This window comes from Pholcus phalangioides, unplaced genomic scaffold (assembly GCF_987345545.1).
Source record: "Pholcus phalangioides strain wild (caught in Gottingen) unplaced genomic scaffold, Ppha-v1.0 ptg000014l_1, whole genome shotgun sequence".
Classification (NCBI taxonomy): domain Eukaryota; kingdom Metazoa; phylum Arthropoda; class Arachnida; order Araneae; family Pholcidae; genus Pholcus; species Pholcus phalangioides.
The window spans coordinates 26614624-26631302 of record NW_028301607.1 but is presented as its reverse complement, the minus strand read 5'-3'; the positions used below and the strand labels follow the sequence as shown (position 1 = coordinate 26631302).

The 16679-nt window shown below is 34.7% G+C and overlaps 1 protein-coding gene across 5 annotated transcripts in view; it reads left to right on the top strand.

Annotated features, from left to right (window-relative positions):
- The window catches only part of LOC149078373 (uncharacterized), a 173733-nt gene extending 157922 nt beyond the window's left edge, over positions 1 to 15811 (top strand). For 4 of the 5 annotated variants that reach the window (XM_089242021.1, XM_089242022.1, XM_089242024.1 and 1 more), the window contains 2 exons: positions 3334 to 3401; positions 6372 to 15811. In XM_089242021.1, the coding sequence (XP_089098147.1) occupies positions 3334 to 3401; positions 6372 to 6525 (222 nt within the window). In that variant the 3' untranslated portion in view covers positions 6526 to 15811. The remainder of the gene's footprint in view (positions 1 to 3333; positions 3402 to 6371) is intronic. The other variant, XR_016193925.1, reaches the window with a different exon arrangement.
- Positions 15812 to 16679: the final 868 nt, after the last annotated feature.

The window sequence follows — 16679 nt, the reverse complement described above, 5'->3', positions numbered from 1 at the left end:
AACACATTGATTGGGAATCACAACCAAAGTAAACATTCCAAAAGTGATTGTTGAAGCACAGAAACCATTGTTTCCTGACAGTTTTTTGCCCATTTTGGTCATTTGCACAGCTCTGACAAACTTTTAAAGTAGCTTATCATTTAATTATATTGGCATGTATGCAAAATTTGGCGATGGGAGATCTAAAATTGTAGATTTGTATAGAGAACACACACACACACACAGAAAATCAGTTTTATATAATGTAGATATGATCTACATGTATGCAAGGAGTTATGTTATATTAGCTATTAATTGGCATTTATGGTACAATCTGTATAGTATATAAATTAGTATAGTAATAAAATGACCTTTAGCATATCTTGAAATTATGAATTAGTTCTAATTTTTCAGCACATTATTGCTTATCACAACACATTCTTATGTGAATTTTCCACAGCAAAGCAGTTGGAAGTCCCTGACATCAGACTGATTTACATCATGTTTGTTTCTGCGAAGAAGGTACCCTGAGTTTTATGTTACTCGACCTGATGAAATTTCTATCATTGGGGATGGGAAGCAAATTTCCTGTTATATGACTGCGTAATAAAAAAATCACCATTGCCATTGCTACTATGCCCCCCTCTTATTCACTTGTAGCAAAACAAAATGAACCAAAATATTCAGGCCAGAATCTGATTGCACATTTCGATTAATCAGAATATGCTGCTTAATATCATCAGATATGAAGAACTAGGCATTCAAAACCAATACTGTACATAAGTTATTATGCAAAGTTATTAATACAAAGGCCACAATAGGCAAATTGCCTAACGAGGTGACTGAAAAAAGAAGATGCCCATAAAAAAATATGGATGCCAAATATTAATTGAATACAGCAACCCAGTATAAAGCCTACATTAAAAAAAAAATGCACTGCCCATAACAAAGATTATGGTTGCATTAAACTAAGTATGGATATGATTTATCCCACTACGTTTATTGTGCATCTTTATAAATGTTTCAATTGTGAGATAGGATTCACGACCCCCGAAGGATTGAGCGATTCCATTTATTTACAACCCTATCAGTGAAAAATTTCTTGTGACACACAACCTGGAATTATCCTTTATCTAATGACACTGGTATCCCCTTGTCAAAGCAGTTGGTTGAAGGTGTATTAATAAATTATGGTTCATCCTATCCACCCCGTTTAAAATTTTAAACATTTCGATCATGTACTTCCGATACCCGCATTCATCCAATGTGGACATATTTAGGAAATTGAGTCATTCTTCCTAGTTCAAGCCTTGCGTACCAACAAGAGCACACACATAGCGCTTCTCTGCACCCCTTCAACCAAGTCTATGTCTCTCTCTGTAGATATAGTCTCCAAAACCTTACAGCATACTCCAGTCCAGAGTGAACTAAGAATGAGAAAAGCAAAAGAATGATCGCATTATTGCAAACATTTTTTGATCAGTTTGATTTGAAATATATAGTTCTCTGTATCAATTTAGTACAGGGGATTTATTTAAAAAAGTTGGTTCCAAACTTTAAGTCCCAGTTTCATTGATTTGCTCGCAAATGCAAAACAAATTGGAAGGGAGAGGATAATGGATTGACTAGAACAGACCCCGAAGACTGTACCAACTGCAAATAAAACACAGGATCTCATAGGTTTTCTTGGGGGGTATTTTCTAAGAAGGAGGTGGGTGAGTGATATGAGACCAATAAATCTGAATGGGACCAATTCATTTGTTTAAATGAAAGGAAGGATAGGGGAAAATATTGTTGTGGTATATATATATATATATATGCAGCAATTTTGTATAAGGTCACACAAATTGTTAATTTAACTATTGAAAGAGTGTACATATGGTCTCGAGAATAGATTTTGATCAGCTCTTGAGACCAGGTAATGGCAAGCACACCTGGGTTCCAACTTCTGAAAGGCTCCGCAAAACCCCAATTGTACACTTTTTTTCCAATTTTAAGGGGCCCAATATTTTTTTTCTGCACCCAGGGCCTCAACCGACCTCAACCTGCCTTTGCATGTGCCCATAAAATGACTGTGGTATAACAGAAATGAGCGAATGAAACTATCCATGCTTCAGTTTATCTTCCAGAAGTTACAGGCAACCATATGGCCAGTTTCCTCATAGTTTTTTTTTTAATTTTCTTAGTCTATGGTAGTGGTCCTCAAAGTGTGTGACACTGCTCCTAATCCTAAAAGCCTCACCAACTTTTGTCAGCAGTGGCACTGCAAGCTGGCGATATTCACGAGTGCCTGTTTGACAGTTGAAGCAGTCATTTATTAGACTACTCTTATGAGCCATAGATACATGTCCACCATTGAAATGATTAATTTTGTGAGGATGGGTTTCTTGTAGTTCCAAGGCATTTGACAATGGGATAGTGACATTTTATCAATAATAGCACCCTCTGGAGGGACAGGGCAAGGGAGTCGTGAAGGATGAAAGCTTTAGCTGTTAAATAAACACAAAACCTCTCTGCAGATGTGTATATACCCAAAAACAATGAGCACATTTTTATGAGTAAATAGAATCGCCACTTTAAAAACTCTAAATTTGCAGTTATATAGCTCGGTGATACTTATTTGATCGGAATCGACAAATGAAACTTCAGGTACCTTCTTTTCGAATCAAGTTCCATTTGACATTCCTTTGTGAAGTTGATGTTTCACCGTGCATTTGTTTTCATTTAATTATTTCAGAATACTCAACTACCTTAGCAACTTTCCTGTATTGTGAGTAGCTTCAAGTAATATGAATTCTGGGTGTACTCTATGTGCTTTCAATATTACTGCAGCTGAACTTGGTTTTACAGATGCAATTTCTTTTTTTTTAAAGTGGAAAGATATATTCATGTGTATGTGCTGCATCATTGCAACACAAAAAACATTCATTACTGCTCGTGCATACTTTTAGGGTATTTTTATTGTAAAGATTCGCGATCGGTGCAATTTTCGTTTCTGTAAGTTTAAAAATGCACAAACCTTCTCTGCGTGCCCTCGATATGGTAAAAAATTTAAACAACAACAACAACAACAAGCTAAATTGGTATTTAACTTCTTCTTTTTCAGAGTAGTATTGCCTGCAATATCCGTTTCTACTGATTGCTGTGTTTACTATGTCATTAATACAAAAGTTGTATCCTGATGAAAGCGGAACCTTTGTTCACAATGCTTTCAAACATTGAGAAATTGTTCGTTAAAGATATATAATTTTCATTATATTCACATATTTCTTTGATTACCAAGTTCGACTGTGTGCCGCAACCTTTTCTGGTAGTTTCAATATGCATCATTACATCTGCGTTGTTCTCTTTTAGATAACTGCTCGTCGGGTCGAAGCATCAGGGAAAGCCAAAGTGCTACTACATTGGGATCCTGAGGACATGTAAGTACAAACATATTGTTCATAAAATACTATCAGGATAATCGCATGTAAATGTAACTGATACTATGAATTTGTCTCCTTCGGGGCCATCTTAACAGCATAATGCCCCCCCCCCCCCGGGTGTAGTAGTGGAATGGAGTCTCCTACTACATATGCACCTTGTAAACATAAGAAAGTACTTTTGTTTGTTGTCTGTATTGTACATGTCGCCCTAATGTATTTACAGTAACAGTAGTCAGCCAGCATCATTACACTTCATTGTTCGAAAAATAGATGGCATCACTATAACAAGCATTACACAGAAATAAACTTCCCATTAGGTTCAAAACACAGACATGCACATTCCAACATGTAATGATTCGATAGAAGTTCAGCTGTGGAATATGGACAAGTAAGATTTGTAAAAGGTATTTTATCAAACTTTTGTAGCGTAATCCCGGCCTTATAAACTGACACAGACTGCCGCCAATTCTTCCCACGAGTTTTGATCAGTGATAGCCACGTAGTCTAAGGCTGTGTGGTATTACACTAACCATGACAAATGCAACCAATGAGCATATCGGTTACACTTCAGCAAATATACAGCTGGTTGAATTTTCCAAGTTTTGTAACAGAACTTTCAGAAAACTTTTATAGTGTGACCTGACGAAACTGCCCTTTTTATAATACAGTAAAACCTAGTTGAGTTGTCGGACTAATAAGTCGTCACTCCCAGGGCCGTCTTAAGAGCATCACGGGGACCCAGGCCAAGTGATTTTTCTGAGGCCTTTAGCTGGTAAATTCTCAAAAAATTAAACTATTTCTCATTTTTTTATGCCCCTATTCTCTCGAGGCCCTAGAGCCATGCCCAGGTGTTATTTGAATGTGCACGTCCACCGTGCCCACCCATGCGTTAAGATGCCATTGGCCGCCACTCTGCTCAAGTCGTCGTTTTCATATGGGCCCTTCCAGCTTTCATAGACAACAATGTTATTAAACCATCGTTACTTGTTGCTAATTTCGGTTAACTCATCATTGTGGAAAATTTTGAGAGAGAGGAACAGATTATTTTTATGGCTTTCTTTTAAAAAAGATCTTGTTAACAGCATTGCCATATGCTTGAAAGTCACCATAAAAACCTATGTACCAAAACTGAACAGTTTAAGTAACAAAAAGTTACGCTGGGGAAGTTCATTTGCAGACCAAGGTTTTTAAAATGTGAGCAAGTGTTCGAGCTAGACCTGATTTCTGCATGGGGCCCATAAAACAGGAAAGTTAATGTCCTCTAATGTTTTTATTTTTCCCTTGCTCCCCCTCCCAAGACAAAAGTGGGTCCTGTGTTTGAGATAACCTTGTAGTTGTATCGTGAACTACTAATGAAGAATTAAGACACTAAAATTAAATTTCATCTATATGTAAAATTGATGTGAAGTTGTGAAGAAAAAGCTCACTATTATAACAGTTGCTCTGATTAGTCTAAATTAAAAATTACTGGTATAAATCAAAGTGTACCAGTTTATCTAGTAATAAGAGCTCAAAAAGGTAAAAAAATTCTATTATTTTTTTGTTTTGCAATCTATAAATTTTATTAATATTGTAATTTTGATTCATATTTTAATAAATGTTATTTTAAATTTATACAATTTTCATAACATTGCACATTGATACTGATGACACTCCGCTTATGCCGCCATAATTTTTCGATAACATGAGGTGACGACTTGGGGGAATTTATACATGTCGGGCAATAGATTTGTCCAGTCCTGGTCCTTACTACTTTTTCACCATATAAAAACATTCATAAAGCACTTTGTAACTGTTAACAGGGTAATAGCTAAAAACACAAGAGCTAATAAAACTTTTTAATGGTGTTATTCGTGTTCAGCTGGTCAAAACCATGTAGAATTTTATATTTTTTATGCTGGGCGCATACATGTCAACTTTGGAACCAAGCCTCTCCACAGTCATAATGCTCACACATCTCTGGAAGAAAAAAAGATCATGTGATTCCCTCTCCCTTTCGCCCCCCCCCCCAAAAGAAAATGAAACTTTTTTTTTTTAAATTCAAAAATCAATTTTCTTCAACTCTAGAAAAAATTGTGAATCTGACATTCTATATAGAACTAGCAGTAATGCCTAGCACTGCCCGGGAATATATACTGGGAGCATTAAAAAACTGACAGACCATTGTTTGGGGAACTAAGATAACAAAATTCATTGTTGCTGGACAGTCTTTAGACCCTATCAGGCATTAGATCAATTCTCAAGAACCTTCAAAGTAGTCTATCGTTTAAGTTGGGGGGCCTGTTTGGTGCACATACAAAATTTGCCAAAGATTAGTATGAAATTGTAGATTTTGCATAGAGAATATAAACACAGGCAGACACACGGTAAATACATTTTATATGCATAGATGTCGAGTTTTTTAATTTTACAGTGCCATCTGTGAATAAAATTTGAACTTTCTTTTATTTATCAAAAATCTAGGCCACGATAAGTTATCTTACTGCAAACCACACCTTTTTATGTCACTTGGTTAATTTGTTATTAATTTCATATTTACTCTTTGGAGATGTGGTCTTTGCGTGACGTCATTTTGTACTCGATAGGACATAATGGAATTCAAAGAAATCCTTGAGCAACAGTAGTTTTTATAAAACAGATTTCCATAGTTTTCACAATTCGCCGTAGCTCTGTATTTTGCGGTAGAAATCTGTATAAACTACTGAAATTTCATAGTAGTTGGCAAGTATGGGGATGCAATTTCATAGTTGTCTGGTGTGACCTAATGAAATTATCTTATTATCTTATTATTGAAGATGTTGTCCACAAGGTTTTTCTACTAAAATTGAAATACGCGTGCTCTAAAAATTCTCAAACCACAAAATATGCATTTGTTTTTTTTTGTAGTTCAATTTATCTGTATCGTCAACTAAGATAGGATGTATATATATATATATTTTTACTTTTTTTTTTTTTGCATCGATGCAGGTTGCCAGACTGTTGGGTGCCTGAGGAAGAAGCTCTCTCGAGTTGTCAGAAAACCATTCCAATATCCAGTCTACCTCCAGATTGTTTAGTTCATTTGGATCCTGTATACAGTGCAAAACTTTTGCCTCGACCAGGAAAAAGACGAAGAAAATGAAATGATACTCATATTTGTGTGTTCTCTAGTGTGTCAATTCCTCTCCCCCCGCTCTTTATATTTGTTTTTTTTTTTCATCATCGAATTTTTACCTCAAGACTTACGAGTGATTAGACAGAAGAAGTGACTGGCTTCATCTCAAGTGCCACTGACGACTTCTCTAGGGAAGGGTAATGGGCAACCAACCCTCCTATTTTTATTATGTGTGTATTAGTCCACTCATAATATATTCATATTTTCATCATTACCTGCCTACTACTTCCCCCCGATCACATCACTGTTTGAATCCCTCCTCTCTCCCCCTCACGATTTTATAGGAAAATATCATACATATACCACATAATTTATTTTTGTAGTTTAAATCGTTCATCATCGCAATGGAAAGCAAAACTGATGCAAAAACGAATTTGTCTTTTTTCCTTTCTTCTACAGTTGGCAAACACCAAGGGGAAGCAGTAAATGATTCTGTTAGAATGACACAGCAATCGAAAAAGATAAGTCTGTCGAGAACTCTGTTTCACTTGTAGGTTCGAAAAGAATGAAAACAAAGAAGAATATAGCAAGGTGGCTCTCAGAATTGTAAAGCTGGTCTGATGAGTGCCTTTTCTAAACTACTCTGCCATCTGGTTAGCTCTCTCGTAATGCTCTTTTTCTATGCAATAGGTTACGATTTTTCCTGAAGCTAACGTGATAGTTGGTGTAAACGAGTGCTTTGTTTCTATGTTCAGTCACAAATTCCACGTTCGCAAGTGCTGCAGACTTCAAACTTTGTATTTATGTTTCACACACTTGTATAAGTAGCAAATATTCATTGGCGAATTATATTATGAATTCTGATTGTATAGCAAACATTCTCATATATCAGGGAAGTTATCGAAACTCTATAGAATGCTGAATAATTTTGGAAAATAATTTTACTCACACGCTTTTACTGTAAGAATCTGTAAGTAATAAGCGATTCAGAATAGAGTGACTCCACTGATATATTTTATGGTTTATGCAAAGAACACACAAAATTCAATATTGTTTCAATCATTATTCTGGAAATACTTTTAGAAATCTGCTTTTATGAATGATTTGTTGAAGTTGAAATGTCGTCATAAAGAGAGTATGTTTAGGGACTTGAGAGAATATGTCTATAATAATCTTCATCAGCAGTCGACAAATTATCTCACTTAAAATTTGTCATAATTTTAAATATACAATAGAAACCTTCTTTATCCATAACAAGAAAAGGCGGAACACATTTGGAATAAGAAAAGTCCCACGTGTGTGTGTGTGAATAAATATCTCATAGTAGAGCTCTCTGTGGTATCATAGAGCTCTCATAGAGCTGCGGAAAGGCTAAAATAGGAACTAAGAGGTTAATAATATGTGGTTTTTTATCACTGTACTCTGATCATTCTGCTGATTCATTCGAAAATCATGCCGTCTCCTACATGCCAGAAGCACAAATGTGCAAATTTTTCTCTTTTGATGTAGATTTGTTGAGTGTGTGCTGCCTGCAAGCATCCTCTTATATTACAGCTGCTTTCATTTTGTAACATCTTTTGAAATCCTAGTTCAGTGATATCTTGGCTGATAATTCATTCGGAAATCATGCCGTCTCCTACATGCCAGAAGTACAAATGTGCAAATTTTCTCTTTTTTTATTATTCATCAGCTAGTTGGATACCTTACTTTGCTGATTTTTCCCATGAAATGTGAATATGCACCCCTATTGAAACACATTGCCCTAAAACATTTTAGGAAAATAACTTCCATAGAGTAACATGGGTAGAGTAAACATTCAAACATCATTTCTCATGTTCTTTTTTCTTCCCGAGGACATTGCACATTCAGGCTTCTGGCATGAGGGAGGCGATATTCATTTGCTGAAATACAATTTTCCATAGGAAACAGAAATTGTTTAACTCATTCCAGGTAAAGCCTGGAGTTATTAATCCTATAAAACATTAAGGAGCACCGTGAAAAAGATCAGAGACCGAAATGAACAACTTCACAATTGGATAAATGAGAATTTACCAGAAGATGACACACTATAAAGATCTTTTATCCTACACATTTCAGTTGGGAGTGCGAGAGTTTTTCTAGGTGTTGGGCCCCACCCCCCCTTATACACGCAAGTGGAGCAGATAAGCTCTTACAAACATTTCCAGATCGTTCAGTTTGGTCATAAAAATTCTACTATGTGCACTAATGACATTAAAGTCTAGGTTCTCTCTCTCTTTTTTTCTTTTTTTTAACACATTTTTTCTTAGTTTAATTTTATATGAAATGGCTCAAAAATTTTCTGAAAGAGAAATCGAGACGTATATCCGGGAAGTGGTGCTGGGAAAAATGTATAAATTAATCCGGTTCAAGTGACAATAAATCTGATAATTATCATTGTGCAAAAATTTAGCTCATGATGCGAATGCTAGCACTTACATCCATATCAACCAAACCATTCATTTGGAATCCATATTGGTTAGCTGAGATAGAAGTACTGCATCTTCGTTAGCTGAGGTGTTCTCCTTAGCCAAAATATCACTGTACTCTGATCATTCTGCTGATTTCTTTCCTGCAGGTTCTACGATATATGTGTAGAATTCCCAGGAATCTTTGGGGTATGTCACCCAAGAAACTTTGACCCATTTGAAGAGTAATTTTTCTTAAACACTGTGAATTTATGACGTAAGAAACAGCCATTCATACATGCAGATTTCTAACAGTTGCATTAATTTTTTCAGTCTAAAAATAGAAAGAGCTTTCAACTTCTTGTACATCTATTTGATTCGTTACTATGAGTTTTCATTTGAAATAATGTATCACTTTAAACATGTTTGTTACAGTTAAATAGTTTTGTTTTTGCAAGGAAATTATAAGAAGCCGAAACCTTCAGATTTTATATCTTTGTATGGTAAAAGTACAAAGCTAAACATAATAATAAGACGAGAGCTTCTAATTATGCATGTTCACTGGTGATATAGTGGATAGAGCAGAAATGGTCCATATGATGACAATTCGTCGTCATTTTCAGATGTAACAAATAGTTTTTAATGTGATTCTGTGATGCATTATGTGCTTCTTTTTTTTAAAGTGACATTATGACTGACTGATGTAATTGTATCGAAGCAACACCTGGAGTACAAATATGATTTTTTCTTAATGCTAAGACATTAATGTCGTTTGTAGTGTCAGAAAAACACATCTGCATGTGACTTTTAAAGCATCTATTTCAATCATCTTTGAACTTTATTAATGAAGTTTAAAAGTGGAAGATAATTTTTGAACAAAATATAGGACCATCATCATGATAATCTAGCTATTGTAGCAATATCATCGGCGGCTAAAATATCTAGATGCTCATAATATCTGTAATAGACTCAAATCTTAACAGCAGCCTTGGAAAATAGAAAGAATAGTAATTTTTTTTTGATTATGATACACACATGAGAAATGACTTGAACAAAGAACCTACATATTATTTCGGAAATTTAATTTTCAAGCAGCAGCAATGCACACGACCAACCAGATTAACAAAACTGTGATAACAAACACTTGCCCATAAAGTGATCGAGTGACATTAAGAAGAAGCGGAATGAAAAATTTATTAAAATCCATAGAAAAAAGATTAGCAATTGAATGAAAGACATCAACTAATCCGTTTTGCCAGCAATATATGTGGTGTTACTCTCTATGGCCGTTTTTCCATTGACCTAAGTTCTTGTTTTCAGATTGAAAATATAATTTTAGTATTATCGTTAACTTTTAAGATCTTGTGAGTTAAGTATTTGTTAAGATAATCATTTTGCTCAAAAAATCATCAACGAATAAGGCAAATACCAGGAAATACTAAAAAAATTCCTAATGCATTTCGACATGCTATAGGTACCATCTCCAGAGGATAAGAATATCATGTTGACCGAGTTTCCCTTGAATTGATTACCAAATCTTCAATCTCGGTTGCTCAGCAGAATGAGAAACTATACATCTGTTCAAATCAAACATCGTGTAACATAGTTTTTAGTATTATCCTGGTATTTATCTTATTCACCGATAATTTTTTGAGTGTTATTAGGCAAAGTCATCTACTCTTCCCATCTTAAATGGCAATGAGTCTATGAAGTGATGAATACGTTTAACATCTTTTCACAGAACATGACATTTGACTTGAACAGCGTATAATTTTTTTCGTTCCGCTGAACAACTGAGATTGAAGATTTGGTACTCAATCCAAATCGGAAACTCAGTCAGTGTGATACTCTTATCCTCTGAAGCAACACCCATAGCCTGCCAAAATACATTAGGAATTTTTTAGTATTTCCTTTTGCCTTATTTGTTGACAATTGTTTGAGTATTATTAGGCAAAGTCATCTCTTCCATAATCATTTTAAGCATTAAAAACGTCACAGAACAATGTTGAGGCAAATTTTAAGGAGGTAAACTCTTTCCATGTTTTCTCAATTATTATAGAAGTTGCTGGAATCTCTTCAAAAAAAGCTAGATAATTATTAATTGAGAGAAATACCAAAAACAGTTATGTATTAAATACAATACTGTGGAACAAATTATGCACAAATTTTTACTGTAGAAAATTTTCAGTTATGTGAATGCTCATTGCAGGACAATGCAAAACATTCTTCTTAGGTGTTTTTAATGGTTTGATTTGCATCAATAGACATAATGTCTTCCCATCTCATTTCCTTGTTATTAAAATGGCACATATTATTTGCATCAATGAATACTATGTACCATAATATTCATTAGAATCTTCTCTTTTATAAACATTATGTCTAACTTATCGATAACATATTTGCTGAATAATTGGGTTTTGTTTTCATGGGTCTGTTGAATATGCAGTTAAAACTCTGTAGTTAATTTCATCTATTTATAATTTTCTCTAAGATGGTCGCAAGACTTCAGATGAAGTGGGGGGAAGTAATGAACGGATGTAAATTGTAAATTATTGCTTACGGGCAGGAGGTGAGGAAATTTTATGTTCCCCCCGTTTGCTATCAAACAAAAGAAGACATAATCAAAATGTTGAGAGAAAATTTACAAGGCATTAATATTTAATCATATATATCTTAAACAATGTTGAAAACATTTTGCGGGGAAAAAAATATCATTAATAAATCACCTTGTTAATTCGAAACATGTGATGCTTTACGACAAAAACACTCATTTCTTTCTCTTCTTTATCTGCCATTCCGATTAATTATATTTATTTTAGAATGTCGGGAAGCTCAATAAATGGATATTTTCTTTCTGAATCTTCTTATCTCTTAGAAGATTTAATTCATTCGCCAATGAGCGCTTCAAGTTTGTATAAGCACTGTTTTAATTGTAAATAGTGCTTATACAAAAAAGAGCTATATCAGCAACACACTCTGTACTCTAATTTCATGATTTTCGAAGCATAAAGGCTGAACATGTTTAGAATTGACAAGGTCGTTTCCGCACTGAATATTATCACATCTCAGAATACATTTACAGCTTTGTTTAGGCTGATGTGTGTGTTAATCATTGATATTAGAGTTTAGTTCATCCACGGAGAGCGAATTTTTGCATGTCAAAAAAAAAAGTGTAGTTTCATTTATCAAAATGTTTACCAAGAAAACAAATTTTCTCGAATTGCTTGTGTCATGTTTGCAAATGTGAAAAAAAATTTGAATGTGGGCTTGAATCCTATAAGTGTGTGCATATGTGTATATACATATATATATATATATATATATTATATATAATATATAGTTTGGTGAGAAGTGGTTTCGCATCTCTTTTTGTCGGGATGTATATTGAAAAAAGTGTAGTAATTGTGTCTAAAACAAGTGTAGGAATTCGACATGAGCATGGTTTTTTTTTTTGAAATGCTTAGCAAATGGTTTTGCTTGAGAAATACAAAAAAAATAAATAAAGGAACTCAACTCACGCGCCTCATGCCCAAATAAAAATTATACAGTCATACTGCCTATTTGGATCAAGGAAAATCAAGTGACTGTTTAGGGGAAAAAAAAAACACTGTAATCTGATACATATTGTATATCAACTATTTTTGTATTATCGTACGATATGAAATGACCAGCAACAAGCGTTGCGTGTGTGCTGAATCATAATGATTTCCTCCCTTGTCTTCTTGCAAGAAACCGTAAATGAACTCTTTGCAATTAATTTTTGTTTCCTTCGAGGGCGAAAAAAGAAAGAGACTTACTGTTTTTTGCTTTCATTTTCTAAATGAGCACCATTGAATATTGACATAGCATCAAAAAGTCGAAGATGGAAAAAAAAAAATTGTGAATATCACCGTCTTCTTTGTCGAAAAATATTGTTGTCCCCCCCCCTTCCCAGTTTGAATTGTGTAGATAAATTAAATCTTGTGTGTATTGTATGGATAGTGGCTCCTTTGGAAAGAAAGAAAGTAATATAATGATAGTGTTTGAAGTATTTACATACGCTGCACTTCAAATATGCCATGGTTTGCCCCCTCCCCCACCCCGTCCCTTCGATTTCATCGTGTTGATTTTTTTTCAACTAAAATTTACTTCATGAGGCTTACTATCATTATATATTTGTTCTTTTTTTTCGTTTCGTTCCTTGTGCATCAGTTTGTAATACTGTGACGTACCGTGACTGCATCATTATTATATTTGATTGTATATGTGAAATTATTCTGCTTCCCCTTTTATAAATTATTTTAAATGTTTTTTTTTTTTTTATGATGACTGAAATATTATTTGGTATGTTGTTAATGTGTAAAGGATGCCATAGATGTTAGATGCTCATTAATTATAATCAGTCAATTTTGTTTCTCTCTCTGTCATATTTGTTTGATTTTATCCCATAATTTATCTCAAATATTTCGGAACGGAAAAGACATAATCTATTTTCAAATGGAGCATGAACTCTGCATTGTCATGATGTTGTCTCAACTTTGCTCTTGAAAGGTGTCACGCCCTCCACTTGCTTAATTTTTTGTGACCAATACTTTCCTTACTTAATCTAAATTTTCATTTGATTTTCATGCATATTCTTCAATTTGGCTGAGGCAACTCCAGGCTGGCTCATCTGCCATATTTGAGTGAATGTGTGATGTTATTAGTATCGCTACACAGCCAATTGCTGTTCTGTATTCTGCTCTCTTTTTTTTGAATGCTGGACATCACTTGCAGCAGCAAACCAGTTTTTTGTTCAAAGATGGTGGAGGATGAGGCCACTTCTAACTTTCTAGGTGCCTTAGCCGAGACTGTTTCATTACAGTTGCTTTTTTTTCTGTTAGTCACAAAGTGAATCGCTCAGTTTCTTACATATATTTGAGTGCTTGTTTGTTAATCTGTTGCCATCCATGGCCCCTCTTTGAATGAATTTTCTTCTTTGGGTCGTCCCCCTCCATCTTAACTGATCCCTCATCCTCCTTCCTGATCAGTTCAATCAACTTATATGGACTCAAGCTTTGCCAGCTTCCCTCTTGTTGGAGATTTCATGGGTAGAGCCCTCTAGGATAGCGTTTCTCAAAATGTATGTCACAGCTCCTAGGACTGTTGCAAGGAGGATTAAATTTTTTTTCCATGCAATATATTTGGCACCATCCATTCAAATGCATACCTTTTGCATGTTTATTTTCGTGCCTTTTTGGCTAATTTTCTGAAAGAAGAAAAAAACAAAAATTTTCTGTTAGATCCTTCTGTTTCACTCTCAAAAATTAGAAAAGGCTCCAAGACATTCAAACAACATGTTTAGGCCGGTATAAGTGAATTTTCCTTCCGATTTCCCCCCTCCCTCTCCCCTGTATAGTTTGTATCTTAATTTCTTTATGTGAATTTTGTGTCCTTTGATTTGTTTATGTGTGTTGTGTGTGCGACACTAGTAAAATAAATTAAACAACTCAGCTGTATCACTGCCATTTTTTACAGTTGCTTTGTAATGTTATATACATATGTGTATCTGTGTGCATTTGAGAGGCTCAGAGATCTGTGCATATTTGCGATAAGGTTCTGCTAGAAGAATATTGCCATTATAAAGAAAATTATATTGCTCATCCTTATTCACAAAAAGCATTCATCCAATAAATGCACTGAGTGGCATTTACCGAGTTGTTGAGAAACCGTGCAAGAACCTATTTATTGGGTCTGTTCTACACTCAGCAGTCTGCTTAATTAGTTTTGTTAGGCGAACTGCTTGGCTATAAGAGTTGTAGAAACTGCGGCCTGCATGATATGCAATCGACTTAGGGCATTATGAACTTATTTAATTTCCTTTTCATCCGTAGTTTCTATTCCTGCCTCATACAGTCAATATATACATGTTATGTGTACATCGAGTCGAGTCGATACCTCTGCCATTGAGAACCTATTTTGCATAGCGTGCACAGATTTCTATCACAAAAGCCTACGTGAATATAACCAATAATCATTTTTATGGGAGTTTTTTTTCTTTTTCTTTTTTTTTGGTGTATGATGTTATAAATTATAATAATGCATGTCAACGAAGGAGAGGATGTATTTAAGGGAAGAAAAAAAAAAGTAATATGTCCGTGATATATTATTGTAAATGTGAATCCAATCCTTTTGTTGAATCCAGTCTCCGCATCATTGGAAACAGCACTGCCAGCAGTAGCTCATTTTGTAGATAATATTTAAAAAAAAGAAAAGATAATAATAATGAGTGGTGATGATAATATAAAATAATCCACTGTGTGGATTTGCTGAGAAACTGTGTGAAAAGTCAAGTTCATCATGTGTTCGTTGTATTATAGATGAATTCTTTGTTTTCTCTCATAATTATTATACAAACACATTTTTTTTTCATGTTTATTATTATTATTTTTTAATAGTCACACGCGTTTTGTCATTTTATTTATATGTCATTGATGTTGGGTTGTAAAAAGAAGAAGAAGAAACATCTTCACGTTGTTTCGATGTAGTTCCCTTATTTCTATTTTAGAGTGTTTCCTTTAAAACTCAATTTAAGACAATACAATAAAGTGCTCATTTTTTAAAATTTTTTTTATTATTGTATCGTTTTGTAGGACGATTTTGTTCAAAGTTTGTCGAAGCCAATTTTGTATTTGGACCATGATGGTTTTTTCCCCCCTTTCTTTGTGGCGTGTTTTATATTGTAATAAGAAAAATTAAATGATTTTTCCATTACTTGAAAATGGTTTTTTCAGACGATGCTTCATTATGTGAGCAAAAAAAAAAAAAAAAAAAAAAAATGGAAGGATTAAAAAAAAAAGCTATTAAAGGTTGGTTGCCATATTATGGTAATTTCGAATAAATGTTTTACCAAATTCATGTGTCTAGTTCACATTTATTGATGTTGTGTATCATTGAACTTGAAACAACCGACGGAGGAAACCTTGGAGGTGATGTATTCATGTGTAATATCAATTATTTTTGGGATTTTTGTCTAGGGGAGAAATGCCTTCATTGCAAAGAAGAAACTTATACTCCCATCAAGACGCCCCAAACTCTTCACAGCCAGACTCCTCGCTTGGAATACATAAACAAGTGCCCAAAGAACTGTACCTGTACGACCCATAGTTTTCGAGAAAATGCGAAAGAAAAATATGACGTCATATGCGGTGCAAGGGAAAAAAAAACTTTATTGGATACATGAACCACACATCGGTATATGCATATGTTTACATGGGAAGATGTTCAAAATATCTATCACGCATATCGAGGCATGCATGCGAGCATCGAGGAGAAATAAAGAGGAGAAACTTTATTTCTCCTCTAAGCATGCGAGCCGTGGAATGACATCAAGCCGTCGTTTGATATAGCACCGGATATGACGTCATACTTTTTCTTTCGCATTGTTCTCGAAAACTATGGGTCGTACAGGTACAGTTCGCTGGGCATTTTTTATGTATTCAAAGCGAGGAGCCTGGCTGTGCAGAGTTTGGACGGCCTTGATGGGACACCCTGTATATACACACAAATGAAAGAGGAAAGAAATGTTTCGTATTTTACAATAAAGTTTTCATTTGATCATTTTTGTCGCACCACAGTCATTTTCTGCACACGAGGGCTAACTAGACCGCGACCTACAATTTATCGCCGATTCCGAACGCCAGGCCTGTTTTTATACTCGTCGATAGGCTGATGCGCTAATCCCTCGATGGGGGACTCCTTGCGGTAGCAATTTTTTTTTTTCTGCGGTCATGTCGC